Raw genomic sequence first — 16,353 nt, forward strand, 5'->3', positions numbered from 1 at the left:
GTCATTATATGGGGGAGACCAGCAGGGAGCCCATAGGTCATTATATGGGGGAGACTAGCAGGAGCCCATAGGTCTTTATATGGAAGAGACCAGCAGGGAGCCCATAGGTAATTAATATGGGGGAGACCTGCATGGAGCCCATAGGTCATTATATGGGGGAGACCTGCAGGGAGCCCAAAGGTCATTTTATGGGGGAGACCTGCAGGGAGCCCATAGGTCATTATATGGGGGGAGACCTGCAGGGAGCCCAAAGGTCATTTTATGGGGGAGACCAGCAGGGAGCCCATAGGTCATTATATGGGGGAGACCTGCAGGGAGCCCATAGGTCATTATATGGGGGAGACCTGCAGGGAGCCCAAAGGTCATTTTATGGGGGAGACCTGCAGGGAGCCCATAGGTCATTATATGGGGGAGACCTGCAGGGAGCCCAAAGGTCATTTTATGGGGGAGACCTGCAGGGAGCCCATAGGTCATTATATGGGGGAGACCTGCAGGGAGCCCAAAGGTCATTTTATGGGGGAGACCTGCAGGGAGCCCATAGGTCATTATATGGGGGAGACCAGCAGGGAGCCCATAGGTCATTATATGGGGGAGACCTGCAGGGAGCCCATAGGTCATTATATGGGGGAGACCTGCAGGGAGCCTATAGGTCATTTTATGGGGGAGACCTGCAGGGAGCCCATAGGTCATTATAAGGGGGAGACCAGCAGGGAGCCCATAGGTCATTATATGGGGGAGACCAGCAGGAGCCCATAAGTAATTATATGGGGGAGACTAGCAGGGAGCCCATAGGTCATTATATGGGGGAGACCAGCAGGTAGCCCACAGGTCATTATATGGGGGAGACCTGCAGGGAGCCCATAGGTCATTATATGGGGGAGACCTGCACGGAGGCATGGTGACTGTCCATACATGCTCTTTAAACATGTGGGGTTTGACTTTGTAATTGCTTTCTGTAAACACTCAAGACAACAATATACATATCAATATATATAGATTCACGGATTGGGCTGCTGGAGGCTATCTACCCAATGCCTTTGCTGCTGGGGCCCTTCGGTTCTCAACTCTTCTCCCCAGAACTTAATATACGTTGTTACCCTATACAACAGTTTATTTATCAATTCTGTTGCTCTAAGTGCATTATCTAGATATCAGGGCCACCCTCTGGCCAGTAGAATACCCTGTACACGTGGACAGCAGAGAAACATTGGACATTAACTCTATATATTTAGTACTTTTGGACTGGGACGAGAAATAATGTTACAGTCCTATCTTAACTATTTGCATATGTGTGGACTACTTTTACCATATGTGACCTGACTATGTGTGGTACATAACTTACATTACATTATAAGTTAATCTTCGTACCTGGCAGGAATTTGTCCTTGTATCAACCGTTGGGGCCTACGCAACACCCATTCGAGGTAATCTGGAACTCTTGCGTCTTCGGGAACCCTTGGAGCCTCTGAAGCTGCAGCTAACTCTTCCTTGACGAATTCAAGAGCAGGTATTGGTGCAGGGCTGGCAGGATCCATAGTTGCTGGCATCTGCTCTGGAGAGGCTGGAGAATATAGGCCGCAGCCAATGGTGACAAGACTGGGACTGGTGTGGAGACTAGTGTTGGTTGAAGTGGCCTTGGGGTTGGTAAGATACAGAAGATCGCAGGCTGCTTCGGTCTTGTGTACTCCAAAGTGTCTCGACTGATCATGGTAGGTGTTGAGGACCATCGCTGCGTCTCTTCGGAGAACCAGAATCTGATGAAGTCGATCACCAGACACCGGATCCAAAGAATTTCGGCACAACAGGCTGTTGTGCACAAACAGTGGCTTCCTCTGTCGCCACAGACGTTTCAGCTCATAGTCACACTGGGCCCGGCGTAGACGGGTTGGTACCTTTTTCGCCAGAAGGTAGTCGAACAGATCCCCCATGACTGGACTTTCATCTTGAAGAGTCTTCCAGGTGTACAGTTCTTCTTTAACCCTTTTGGACCTTCAGGGCGGTCACAACATTCTGGTTCACGAACCATTGATAAAATGGGGGCATCTCCACGTCCTCCCACACGTCTTCAACAGGTGGTTCTTCAACGGGGGTCATCCAAGACGGTACATCGGCATTGACATTCAACTTGCTTCTGCACTTGATGGTGAAACTGTAATTGGCTAATCTTGAAGCCCAACGTTGTTTGATGGCACCCAACTTGGCAGTGTTCAGGTGTGCCAATGGGTTATTATCCGTGTAGACAGCATGGCAGCTAAGTAGTCTTGAACTTTTCGGTCACGGCCCACACCAGGGCAAGAAGTTCTAACTTAAATGAGCTGTAATTTGCATCATTCATCTCTGCTCCTCGCAGGTTACGACTGGCATAGGCAACGAATCGCTCTTGCCCTTCCTGGACTTGGGACAAGACAGCTCCCAGACCTTCGAAACTGGCATCGGTATGTAACCGGAACGGCTGACTGTAGTCTGGGTACACCAGGATGGATGGTTCTGTCAGAAGACATTTAAGACCTCTGAACGCTGTCTCTTGCTCTTCAATAGATACTCTTCCACTGTAGTTCTCCTTTGCCGTATTCCGTAAGAGAGCTGTGAGGGATTCTGCAATCTGGGTGAAGTGGGGAATGAGGCAGCGGTAGTAGCTGGTAAGTCCCCGGAAACTTCTGATGTCTTTTACCGTGCGCGGGGTAGGCCAGTCCTTGACAACTTCCACCTATTCAGGATTGGGCTGGACTCCCTCAGTGCTGACAACAAGACCGAGGTAGTATACCTGGGGTTTGAGCAAGTGACACTTTGATGGTTTGATCTTAAGTCCATGCTGGATCAGGACTTGGAAGACGTCTGACAGATGACTGAGGTGTTCCAGGTAGGACTTGGAATACACGATAACATCGTCCAGGTACAATAGGACACTTTGAAAATTTAGATGACCCAGGCTCCTTTCCATCAGATGCTGACCCCTCCCCCGCTCCTATCCCTATTAACTATTCTAACCCCTCCCCCGCTCCTATCCCTATTAACTATTTTAAACCCCTTCCTTCGCTCCACCCCCAGGTACATTAATAAGTCCCCCCTCTCTATCTACACTATCTTCCACCTCTATTTATTTATTTTTTTAAGAGCCGAGGCAAGTGCTCTATATCACCCAAAGTGCAAACGTGTCACTAAAAAAAAACGTGCACAAAGGATGCGGTCAATCACTAAGCTCTTCTCCAACAGGAGAGAGGCCCCCCAACAAACCTACCCTTTACCTCCGGGCCAAAAGGCACCTGCAAGGATCCAGGTTCGATGCCCCTTTTTGCCGAAGCTACTAAGGGACCGAAAATGCTCCTGGCTTCAACTAGGCGTTAACCAAGGTATCAGCCAAGGAGCCGTATACTGATGGCCTCTTGATCGAAGCCAAGATGCCCAGGGGTTGCAGGGAGGTGAGGAACCTAATGGCCACTCACACCTCCCCTAGACCGCCAGGAGGGACATCCATAAGGGCTACCGCATCCTGACAATCCTGTGTACAAAGAAAAACACGAAAAGTGGCACAGTGACATACAAAAAAAAAATAAAAATAAGTGAATGTGTGCAGATATACTGCCCGGTCATCCGGCCGGATCTATAAAAATTTCCCCGATCCTCAGAAGGCCGGGATACCAAGGGTGAGTGCCAAAGGTGAAGAGTAATGGTGCAGTGCTTTCACTCAGTTAGTTATAACAGCCAGTGAGTTTCGGCACCTCAGGGTCACCACTCCCCGAGGCACAGATGTACCTCGGCTCTACACCCCTCTACCTCATGGCGAAACCCCGAGGGAACAGGTCACATCAGGACAGCCGTTGAGCTGGTTACGTGGCACAGCGCCCCCCTCCCCTTTGAGGTGCAGCCCGTCCCTACGGTAGAGCCGGTATCTGACAGCGAAGTCAGCCCAGTTCTCCATGAACCCAAACCCTTCCTTCCTACACCAGCTTCTGAGCCCCTTGTTTACCTCCCTGATCTCCCGCTGCCTCTCTGGTGCGGCTCGTGGTACTGGTAATATTTCAGATATTACCTTGGAGGTCCTTGCCTTAAGCTTGTGGCCTAAGTCCATGAAATCATTTTTAAGGACACTCCACCTACCTCTTACTTTGTCATTGATGCCAATATGTACCATGACTGCTGGGTCCTCTCCAGCCCCGCCCAACAACCTGTCAACCCGATCCGTGATGTGCCGAACTCGAGCGCCAGGAAGACAACACACTGTTTGGGGATCCCAGTCTTTGTGACAGATCACACTGTCTGTCCCCCTAATAATTTAGTCCCCCCCACTACCAGTACCTGTCTGTGTCTTATATGACATGGTTTGGTCCCTGTGTCTTATATGACATGGTTTGGTCCCTGTGTCTTATATGACATGGTTTGGTCCCTGTGTCTTATATGACATGGTTTGGTCCCTGTGTCTTATATGACATGGTTTGGTCCCTGTGTCTTATATGACATGGTTTGGTCCCTGTGTCTTATATGACATGGTTTGGTCCCTGTGTCTTATATGACATGGTTTGGTCCCTGTGTCTTATATGACATGGTTTGGTCCCTGTGTCTTATATGACATGGTTTGGTCCCTGTGTCTTATATGACATGGTTTGGTCCCTGTGTCTTATATGACATGGTTTGGTCCCTGTGTCTTATATGACATGGTTTGGTCCCTGTGTCTTATATGACATGGTTTGGTCCCTGTGTCTTATATGACATGGTTTGGTCCCTGTGTCCTTATATGACATGGTTTTGGTCCCTGTGTCTTATATGACATGGTTTGGGTAGTTGGGTCTTATATGAAATGGTTTGGTCCTCCACTTTAGTTAGGTGTCACTGTGGTGGCAGCTCAGTCATACATGGTACTGTAGCTGGTGGTCTGGTCTTGTACTATTGTACAGAGGTGGTTGCATGGTGTTATACAGAGGAGCACCACCACCATCACTCACCAGTGTTCTGGGCCGATAATATTTACTGCAATTACATAAACTGCATCAGTCTTACCAGTTTCCTGTCCACCCTCAGTTCATCAACCCTCATGGGTCTATTCCCCCCATCATAGACTGGTCTATTCCCCCCATCATAGACTGGTCTATTCCCCCCATCATACACTGGTCTATTCCCCCCATCATACACTGGTCTATTCCTCCCATCATACACTGGTCTATTCCTCCCATCATACACTGGTCTATTCCCCCCCATCATAGACTGGTCTATTCCCCCCAATCATACACTGGTCTATTCTCCCCAATCATACACTGGTCTATTCCCCCCACATACACTGGTCTATTCCCCCCCATCATACACTGGTCTATTCCTCCCATCATACACTGGTCTATTCCCCCCCCATCATACACTGGTCTATTCCCCCCCATCATACACTGGTCCTATTCCTCCCCATCATACACTGGTCTATTCCCTCCCATCATACACTGGTCTATTCCCCCGAATCATACACTGGTCTATTCCACCCCATCATAGACTGGTCTATTCCCCCCCATCATACACTGGTCTATTCCCCCCAATCATACACTGGTCTATTCCCCCATCATACACGGGTCTATTCCCCCAATCATACACGGGTCTATTCCCCCCCAATCATACACTGGTCTATTCCCCCCATCATAGACTGGTCTATTCCCCCCCATCATACACTGGTCTATTCCCCCCATCATAGACTGGTCTATTCCCCCCATCATAGACTGGTCTATTCCCCCCATCATACACTGGTCTATTCCCCCCATCATACACTGGTCTATTCCCCCCATCATACACTGGTCTATTCCCCCCATCATACACTGGTCTATTCCCCCAATCATACACTGGTCTATTCCCCCCAATCATACACTGGTCTATTCCCCCCCAATCATACACTGGTCTATTCCCCCAATCATACACTGGTCTATTCCCCCAAATCATACACTGGTCTATTCCCGCCAATCATACACTGGTCTATTCCCCCCAATCATACACTACACTGGTCTATTCCCCCCAATCATACACTGGTCTATTCCCCCCAATCATACACTGGTCTATTCCCGCCAATCATACACTGGTCTATTCCCCCCAATCATACACTGGTCTATTCCCATCATACAAGTATAAGACGCAGTTCACACCTTTCTATTGTGGACTTCCAGTAACATCCTCCATGTCTTATCCAGGTCTGTACAAAGGAAACTGCTTCAGGATCAATCACTTTCCAGAGGACAACGACTACGACCATGACAGCTCCGAATATTTGCTGCGTAAGTACCGCCCGGCTATTATATCAGTGATATCATACAGGGGGCGGGGCTGTGATCACATGTCATTATATTATTATTATATTATATCAGTGATGTCATACAGGAGGCAGGGGTGTGATCACATGTCATTATATTATTATTATATTATATCAGTGATGTCATACAGGAGGCGGGGCTGTGATCACATGTCGTTATATTACTATTATATTATATCAGTGATGTCATACAGGGGGCGGGGCTGTGATCACGTCATTATAATACTATTATATAATATCAGTGATGTCATACAGGGGGCGGGGCTGTGATCACATGTCATTATATTACTATTATATTATATCAGTGATGTCATAGAGGGGGCGGGGCTGTGATCACATGTCATTATATTACTATTATATTATATCAGTGATGTCATATAGGAGGCAGGGCTGTGATCACATGTCATTATATTACTATTATATTATATCAGTGATATACAGGAGGCGGGGCTGTGATCACATGTCATTATATTATTATTATATTATATCAGTGATGTCATACAGGAGGCGGGGCTGTGATCACGTCATTATATTACTATTATATTATATCAGTGATGTCATGCAGGGGGCGGGGCTGTGATCACATGTCATTATATTACTATTATATTATATCAGTGATGTCATACAGGGGGCGGGGCTGTCATCACATGTCATTATATTTCTATGATGTTATATCAGTGATGTCATGCAGGGGGCGGGGCTGTGATCCCATGTCATTATATTTCACTAAATTCCGGTTATACATTCACGTCATGAATTAACCCTATGTGGTGTGGTTTCGGAATCTCATATGCAATGGATTTCTATTGTTGTTGGAGAAGATTGTGACGGGTTTGTTCTGTTGCATTTGGAATTGTGAATCGTCCCTTGTTTGGTTGCGGCTCTGACATCTACCATTCCTCTATGGACCACACCCCTTCCCCACAGATGGTCCCCCATGATTTCTTGATTATATTGTACCTGTTCCAGACACAGCGCCCCCCTTTGGTGTCCCAGGTTCAGTCTGGGCGGCCTCCATTTTGGACACAGTGGTGGCTGTAGCTGAGACCTCATAGATGATAGAAAAACCATTGTCTAGAAGTGTAGGGACCCCGTCTGCTCTGACTGTTCCTATATACACAATATTCTACATCATTTAGTGCCCCCCCTCCAGAGATCTCCTGCTACACATGAAATGAACATAAAAAACATGAAAGGCTTACTGGCTGTCAGGAAAAAGAAAGTAGTCACCACCCCCCCCCCCCCCCCCCCGCCTAATTACTTTCCCCCGCAGACAGGAAGCAGCACAAAAGGAAGGAAACAGCAGCGCAGCAATGAAGGGGTTACACTAAGCACTGAACTGCTGCTGATTGAAAGACAAGGCAGCAGACTTCATGGGGGGCAGCAGACTACAGGGGGCAGCAGACTACATAAGAGGCAGCAGACTACATGGGGGGGCAGCTTTACAGACCTGGCCCCTTGTACCCCACCATTTACACTCACATCAACCTGATTGTTCTCAACATTGGCCTTCGTCTCCCATCTACCTGCTCATCAGCCCCTCTGCGCCCTCCGGAGCTCCTCTTCTCTCTTTTATTCTGTCCCTGTCCCCCAGGGCCATGCAGTCCCCCCCAGTACAGACTCCAGGGCCTCCATATAGCACTCAGTGGGTCTGATTGTTACAAGGAGCTGACACTCTACCCCCTCCGGGATGCGGCGGCCATCCTTGCCGTGTACATTTTCCGCCCTGGTGATCGGCGCTCCTCATAGATTGAAGCTGATGTTACGTGACGGCCCCAGAGCCGTAACCCTCGAATCACTGAATCCCTGCCGGGCGCCTGTCACTCTCAGTCAGGGGGTGATGAGCAATTACAGCGCACTGGGCTGCGCAGCCGCAGTGTTTACTTGTGTCCATACAGATTAACCCCCATGTAAAGTAATGCACGCAGTTGTTCAGATGCTGTGATGTCTTCTGTATATATACTAACCATGATGGGGGCCCAGTCCCGTCCCTGCAGCTACGACCCCTAATACTCTCCCCATTACATCCCCCACAGGTATTGTTCGCGCCTCCAGTGTCTTCCCAATCATCAGCACCATCTTACTGCTTCTGGGAGGACTGTGTGTTGGGGCAGGACGCATCTATAACCGGAGGAATAACATCATCCTGAGCGCCGGAATACTCTTCGTGGCAGCCGGTGAGTACCATTATATTCTGTACCACGTGACCTAGTTGGCAGATAAGTTTTATGCTCTCATTGCAGTTGTTGAGCCCTGGAGAGCCTCCGCCATGGAGCACCGATCTCTCTTACTTCCTACATATCATGTTTGCCAGCACGCTAGAAGAAGAAAACTTGCCACTCAAGGTAGGTGAAATATAGGTGAATTTTTATTGCTAATAACAATTTACTTATATTTCACCTACCTTGAGTGCCAAGTTTTCTTCTTCTATCTTGACAAGACGGTTTGGGAACCTACTTGTGCACCAAGAAATTGGATAGTGTCATATTTCTCTCTTTGTATGTTTGCCAGCACTACACATACCTGAACTTTCTTTCCTTATCAATCACAGCCCAGCACCCAGTCCTCTCTGCTATGCCATGACATAGTGGGGGAAAGGGGGAGGATTTCTACAGTGCACTACTATAGCGGTTATGGGGAAAAAGGGGTTACTGATAGGTTTGCAAGGTGATATGTGAGCAGGAAGGGAAAGAAACTACAGCAGCACAGCAAGGAAAGTGTTAAACTAAGCACTGAACTGCTGCTGATTACGATGATTTATAGTGTTTCCCAAGCAGGGAGCCTCAAGTTTTTGCAAAACTACAAATCCCAGCATGCCCAACAGGCTTCTACTGTCAGAGCTTGCTTGGAGTTGTAGTTTTGAAATAGCTGGAGGCCACATGATTGGAGCTCCCAGTTTTAGAAGCTCCGCTCATTGCTCTCACCTCCACCCAAAATTGCATTTAATAGGGTACAGCTATAGTCAGGGACCCCCACTCATCTACATGGTCTCCTGGAGTCTGAAATAGTCCAAACCACCTCCAGTTGCAGAACCTGTTACAGTCCTACCCCCAATGCTTTAAACTGCAGCTCCGCTCAATTTTTTATCCTCTCTTCACAGGTCTAAGCAACATCATTGGGATCATCGTCTATATATCCAGCAATGCCGGGGACCCAAGTGACAAAAAGGATGAGGATAAGAAGAACCTCTACAGCTACGGGTGGTCCTTCTATTTTGGGGCGCTGTCCCTTTATCGTAGCAGAATCCATAGGGGTCCTGGCCGTAAATATCTATATAGAACGGAACAAAGAGATCAGATTTAAGTCCAAGAGGGAATTCATCCGGAGCTCCATTTCCCCGTATGCCAGGATGCCAAGCTACAGGTATCGGAGGAGACGCTCCCGCTCCAGCTCTAGGTCTACTGAGGCGTCTCCGTCCCGGGAAGTGTCTCCAGCCACCATCAAATATGCCAGCACCATCCCCATGGCGGACATATCAATGTACACTCTTACCAGGGAACCCCTGAAGATCACCACAGCGGCTAGCTTTAACCCGGATCAGGACGCTAACTTCATGCAGGTCCACAACTGCTTCCAGAAAGAACTGAAGGAAGGGCTGCAGATCAGCATGGTCAACCGGAGGACCACCCCAGTGTGACCATGGATATAACCTGTGGGTTGGGGGGGGGGGGGGGTGAGAGGATAGCCATGGTGGGTGGGCCATGAGGCAGCTATACATGGATGATGACAGAGGGAGATTGGATTTCACATACATGATGTACGAAGTGGCACAACCATGGGGTAGACAATCGCCCCACACTGTGTAACATTCTACCTCCCCCCCCCCCCCCCCCCCCCCAACTATACCGTATTGCACTTGGGTCAGATGTAAGCAGGGAAGGTCCAGGAGGAGCAAAAGCCTGTGGAAATTTCCTATGGTACCCAGAAAAAAGGAAAAGAAATCTCAAAAGGAAAAAGTGGTGCCACCATGGGGTAGAGGATCAGACCACACCTCTTCTGTGTAACATTTCCCCCTAACTATACATTATTGCACTTGGTTTTTTAGGTCATATATAGGCAGGGAAAGTCCAGGAGGAGCAAAAACGGTCAGAAGTTTCCTAACATTTCCAAAAGAATAAAGCGTTTGTATCGAGAACCCCAAAATTACATGGAAAATAATGGTCCATGTTATCCAGGAAAGGATAGCCATGGTGGGTGGAGCATGAATCCATTATATGTACATGATTATACAATACACCATATATCTTCTGTATAAAGCAAAGGGGAAAAAGTGGCACCGCGATGGGATAAACGATCGCCCCACACCTCTTCTGTGTAACGGTTTACCCTTTCCCCCCCCACACCAGGCCAGGTATAGGCAGGGAAGGTCCAGGAGGAACAAGAACAGGTGAAAATTTTCTAAATCCCCCTAAATCAGGCATAGGCAACCTTGGGCACTGCAGATGTTTTGGACTACATGTCCCATGATGCTTTGGAAGCATTTTGGCTGTAAAAGCATCATGGAAGATGTAGTCCACAACATCTGCAGTGTCGAAGGTTGCCCATGCCTGCCCTAAATTGTTCTGCTAAATGAGTGATTTGTAACGAAAAACCCCAAAAACTTCAGGTCAGATATGGAGAATTTATTTATGTCTTAAAGGCCTTTTATTATTATTGGATGAGCGTCTGGTGAGACACTGGAAGTCTGGCAAGAAGGTGGCACCGACCCTCCACGTTGCGTACAAAACTGTTGTAGGGGCAAAATGTCTACAGGAAAGGGTGTGAATAGTTTTGCAGCCGTGTTTTTTTATCCTGTACAGGTCACGTTAGATGGTCACATGATCCACTAGAATCAACGATAATGCAGATGGAGAGACACAGCTTTGAACGGGAGCTGCATGCACACAACGAGAGATCACTTCATTTCAGCTAAATGTGAACTTAAGTATTCATACCCCTTCAAGTCATCTTCATTCTTCATGATTGGAGAACAGACCACTATTGATGCTTTACCTGCAGCCTCCAGACCCTGGTATTCAGGATTACAGAACCATTGCAAAGTGTCACCACGACTATCAGTGTCACCCTAAAATAAGCCCCTCACCTGGTAGGGCTCTCATGGGCATGACTGACATGTTGGCCGTGACCCTACAAGGTTGGAGGAACTACCCGTATGGTTAACTAATACTTCAATAGGTATCAGGCCGGGGGTTTTATAGTGGTCCGGCGTCCCGTCCATGCCTTAAAGGGGTACTCATCCCCAAAACTTCTTATCCCCTATCCAAAGGATAGGGGATAAGATGTCTGATTGCAGGGGTCCCACCACTGGGACCCCCTGCGCTCTCCGTGCAGCACCTGGCGTTATAAACAATGGGGTTTTATTTACTAACGTCATCCCGACTCTTTTTTGTCGTGTTTCGCGCCCAAATTGTGTCGCACGTCCCTTGCAACACAATTTGCGACCAAAAAAAAAAAAAAAAAATCCTCCATTTTACAAGAAAAATCCTAAAGGGGGGGCGTGGCCGTGGTCCCGACAAAAGGGGTGTGGCCCCGCCAGTTTTGAAAAATCCCAACATATTTACTAAGGTTTCCACAGAAAATGTGGTGGATTTAAGCTGAGGAGAACCGGACAGATCAGAACAGGTGTAAAAAAAAGCAAAACGTAGGGAAAAGTGCAAAATGTAGGGAAACCTTAGTAAATACCGTGGAAAATACCTGTCGGGAATCAAAACCCACAAAGAAACCTACACAACACTCTTAGTAAATAAACCCCAATATGTTTAAAATGATGGGTTCTTGCAGCGGGGGTCGTGATGTCACACCACGCCCCCTCCATTCATGTCTATGGGAGGGGGCGTGACGGCCAGATTTTGGATCCTCACCACCCAACCAACTCCAGGGTCTCCATCATCAGTGTTAGCCAGATGATGGGTTTGGACCAACAATGAGAAGTTTTGCTTGTGAAACTCAGGAACCCCACCACCACCACCCTAGGTCATGTGATACTTTGTAGCCTCCATTTGGTAGATACGTCCTACACTGTGATTTTCTAAAAACTTAGTGAAACGATTAAAAGTGGCTGTGAAACCCCAGAAGTGTCCTCCATGATGTTCTAGATCTATGGGACACCCCAGACGTGTCCAGCATGATGTCCTAGATCTATAGGACACCCCAGACGTGTCCAGAATGATGCCCTAGATCTATAGGACACCCCAGACGTGTCCTCCATGATGTTCTAGATCTATGGGACACCCCAGACGTGTCCAGCATGATGTCCTAGATCTATAGGACACCCCAGACGTGTCCAGAATGATGTCCTAGATCTATAGGACACCCCAGAAGTGTCCTCCATGATGTCCTAGATCTATAGGACACCCCAGACGTGTCCAGAATGATGTCCTAGATCTATAGGACACCCCAGACGTGTCCAGAATGATGTCCTAGATCTATAGGACACCCAGACATGTCCAGAATGATGTCCTAGATCTATAGGACACCCCAGAATTGTCCTCCATGATGTCCTAGATGTATATGACACCCCAGAAGTGTCCTCCATGATGTCCTAGATCCATAGAACACCCCAGAAGTGTCCTCCATAATGTCCTAGATGTATAGGATACCCAAGAAGTGTCATCCATGATGTCCTATATCCACAGGACACCCCAGAAGTGTTTTCCATGATGTCATACATCCATAGAACATCCAAGAAGTGTCATCTATGATGTCCTAGATCTATAGGACACCCAGACGTGTCCAGAATGATGTTCTAGATCTATAGGACACCCCAGAAGTGTCCTCCATGATGTCCTATATCCACAGGACACCCCAGAAGTGTCCTCCATGATGTCCTATATCCATAGGACACCCCAGAAGTGTCCTCCATGATGTCCTAGATCCATAGGACACCCCAGAAGTGTCCTCCATAATGTCCTACATCCATAGGACACCCCAGAAGTGTCCTCCATGATGTCCTTGATCCATAGGACACCCCAGAAGTGTCCTCCATAATGTCCTTGATCTATATGACACCCCAGAAGTGTCCTCCATGATGTCCTAGACCCATAGGACACCCCAGAAGTGTCCTCCGTGATGTCCTAGATCCATATGACACCCCAGAAGTGTCCTCCATGATGTCCTAGATCCATATGACACCCCAGAAGTGTCCTCAATGATGTCCTAGATCCATATGACACCCCAGAAGTGTCCTCCATAATGTCCTTGATCCATATGACACCCCAGAAGTGTCCTCCATGATGTCCTAGATCCATAGAATACCCAGGAAGTGTCCTCCATGATGTCCTTTATCTATATGACACCCCAGAAGTGTCCTCCATGATGTCCTAGATCCATAGGACACCCCAGAAGTGTCCTCCATAATGTCCTTGATCTATATGACACCCCAGAAGTGTCCTCCATAATGTCCTTGATCTCTATGACACCCCAGAAGTGTCCTCCATGATGTCCTAGACCCATAGGACACCCCAGAAGTGTCCTCCATGATGTCCTAGATCCATGACACCCCAGAAGTGTCCTCAATGATGTCCTAGATCCATATGACACCCCAGAAGTGTCCTCCATAATGTCCTTGATCCATATGACACCCCAGAAGTGTCCTCCATGATGTCCTAGATCCATAGGACACCCCAGAAGTGTCCTCCATGATGTCCTAGATCCATATGACACCCCAGAAGTGTCCTCCATAATGTCCTAGATCCATAGGACACCCCAGAAGTGTCCTCCATGATGTCCTAGATCCATATGACACCCCAGAAGTGTCCTCCATGATGTCCTAGTTCCATATGACACCTCAGAAGTGTCCTCCATAATGTGCTAGATCCATAGGAAACCTCAGTACAGGAGAAGAGAAGAACCATCTGTGCCTCTGCCTACAGAGTGGAGGTGGTGGACATCACATATAGACCATGGAGAAGCTGCAGAGGACATTGGTCTGGATCTCGGGAGTCTGTAGGAACATTCCTCGTATTCTGGTTCTGCGGGGGTCAGGTCCATGATGCCTCCAGTTAAGAAGTGCTTCCTAATACCCGGCCCCTACCTCGCAGACCCAGACGGCTCCAGAAGGGTTAACACCGCAATATGTCTCCACATAGACCTGTGATCATGTTTTTCCTAAAATGTGTTTTTTGTAAAAGAATATTTCCCAAATCTGTGCATCCAGACAATGGTTATTTACTGCATCTGTATCAAAGCCGGGCATGTGTGATACTATCTGCTGAGCTGTGTATCTAATCCTATTATGTGTGATACAGTCTGCTGAGCAGTGTATCTAAGCCGGGCATGTGTGGAACTGTCTGCTGAGCTCTGTATCTAATCCTATTATGTGTGATACAGTCTGCTGAGCAGGGTATCTAAGCCGGGCATGTGAGGAACTGTCTGCTGAGCTCTGTATCTAATAGTAATATGCTCTGTATCTAATTCTATTATATTTGGTACTGTCTGCTGAGCTCTGTATCTAAGCCGGTCATGTGTGGTACTGTCTGCTGAGGTCTGTATCTAAGCCGGGCATGTGTGGTACTGTCGGCTGAGCTGTGTATCTAAGCCGGGCATGTGTGGTACTGTCGGCTGAGCTGTTTATCTAATCCCCTATTGTATCACTGATTGGTGTAAGTTGTGTCATGTGACATTCAGTGACATCATTGTGCTGTGTGATGACATCACTGCCGCCTGATCCCGTCCGGGTGAGCTTGAGGTGAGTTTTGGGTCCTCACAGCTGTTCCCTGGAGGGGGAGGGGGTTACTCAGACTCTCGGCCTCCGGGAAGATGTCATCAGATTACAAGAGGAATGTGGCGAAGACACGACTGCAACCTCATCATACACAGCTGCTGCAGAACCTCATAATACACACCCCAGCTGCTGCAGAACCTCATAATACACACCCCAGCTGCTGCAGAACCTCATAATACACACCCCAGCTGCTGCAGAACCTCATAATACACACCCCAGCTGCTGCAAAACCTCATAATATACAATCAGCTGCTGCAGAACCTCATAATACACACCCCAGCTGCTGCAGAACCTCATACTAATATACAATCAGCTGCTGCAGAACCTTATAATATACAATCAGCTGCTGCAGAACCTCATAATACACACCCCAACTGCTGCAGAACCTCATACTAATATACAATCAGCTGCTGCAGAACCTTATAATATACAATCAGCTGCTGCAGAACCTCATAATACACACCCCAGCTGCTGCAGAACCTCATAATACACACCCCTGCTGCTGCAGAACCTCATGATAATATACAATCAGCTGCTGCAGAACCTTATAATATACAATCAGCTGCTGCAGAACCTTATAATATACAATCAGCTGCTGCAGAACCTCATAATACACACCACAGCTGCTGCAGAACCTCATACTAATATACGATCAGCTGCTGCAGAACCTCATAATACACACCCCTGCTGCTGCAGAAACTCATGATATACAATCAGCTGCTGCAGAACCTTATAATATACAATCAGCTGCTGCAGAACCTCATAATACACACCCCTGCTGCTGCAGAACCTCATACTAATATACAATCAGCTGCTGCAGAACCTTATAATATACAATCAGCTGCTGCAGAACCTCATAATATACAATCAGCTGCTGCAGAACCTCATAATACACACCCCAGCTGCTGCAGAACCTCATGATAACATACAACCAGTTGCTGCAGAACCTCATAATACACACCCCTGCTGCTGCAGAACCTCATGATAATATACAATCAGCTGCTGCAGAACCTTATAATATACAATCAGCTGCTGCAGAACCTCATAATATACAATCAGCTGCTGCAGAACCTCATAATACACACCCCAGCTGCTGCAGAACCTCATAATACACACCCCAGCTGCTGCAGACCCTCATGATAATATACCCAGCAGCTGAGGTCATGTATTCCCTTGTAGATGTGTCATGTGACGCCCATAGTGCCCACCATACACCCACTTCATACTCATGTGGCGCCCAGGATTTTATCTGATCTGTGGGTGCGGTGACACCTTATACCCAGTCACCTGACATGAGTCATATCTACAGGAGGGAGCGGGGGCCAAGATTATCCTATACATGGGCAGGGGCCTCAGT

The 16,353-nt window shown here is 47.8% G+C and overlaps 1 protein-coding gene across 1 annotated transcript; it reads left to right on the forward strand.

Moving 5' to 3' along the window:
* Window positions 1-1,428: 1,428 nt before the first annotated feature.
* Window positions 1,429-12,559, forward strand: CACNG4 (calcium voltage-gated channel auxiliary subunit gamma 4; the record flags this gene model as incomplete). Its single annotated transcript, XM_056549907.1, is given in 5 exon segments — window positions 1,429-1,507; window positions 6,156-6,239; window positions 8,311-8,451; window positions 9,375-9,502; window positions 9,504-12,559. Coding segments are annotated over 5 exon segments (840 nt in total), but the record flags the coding sequence as incomplete, so codon positions are not given.
* Between the last annotated feature and the right edge of the window lie 3,794 nt (window positions 12,560-16,353).

This window comes from Hyla sarda, chromosome 13, assembly GCF_029499605.1.
Source record: "Hyla sarda isolate aHylSar1 chromosome 13, aHylSar1.hap1, whole genome shotgun sequence".
In the NCBI taxonomy this organism is placed as follows: domain Eukaryota; kingdom Metazoa; phylum Chordata; class Amphibia; order Anura; family Hylidae; genus Hyla; species Hyla sarda.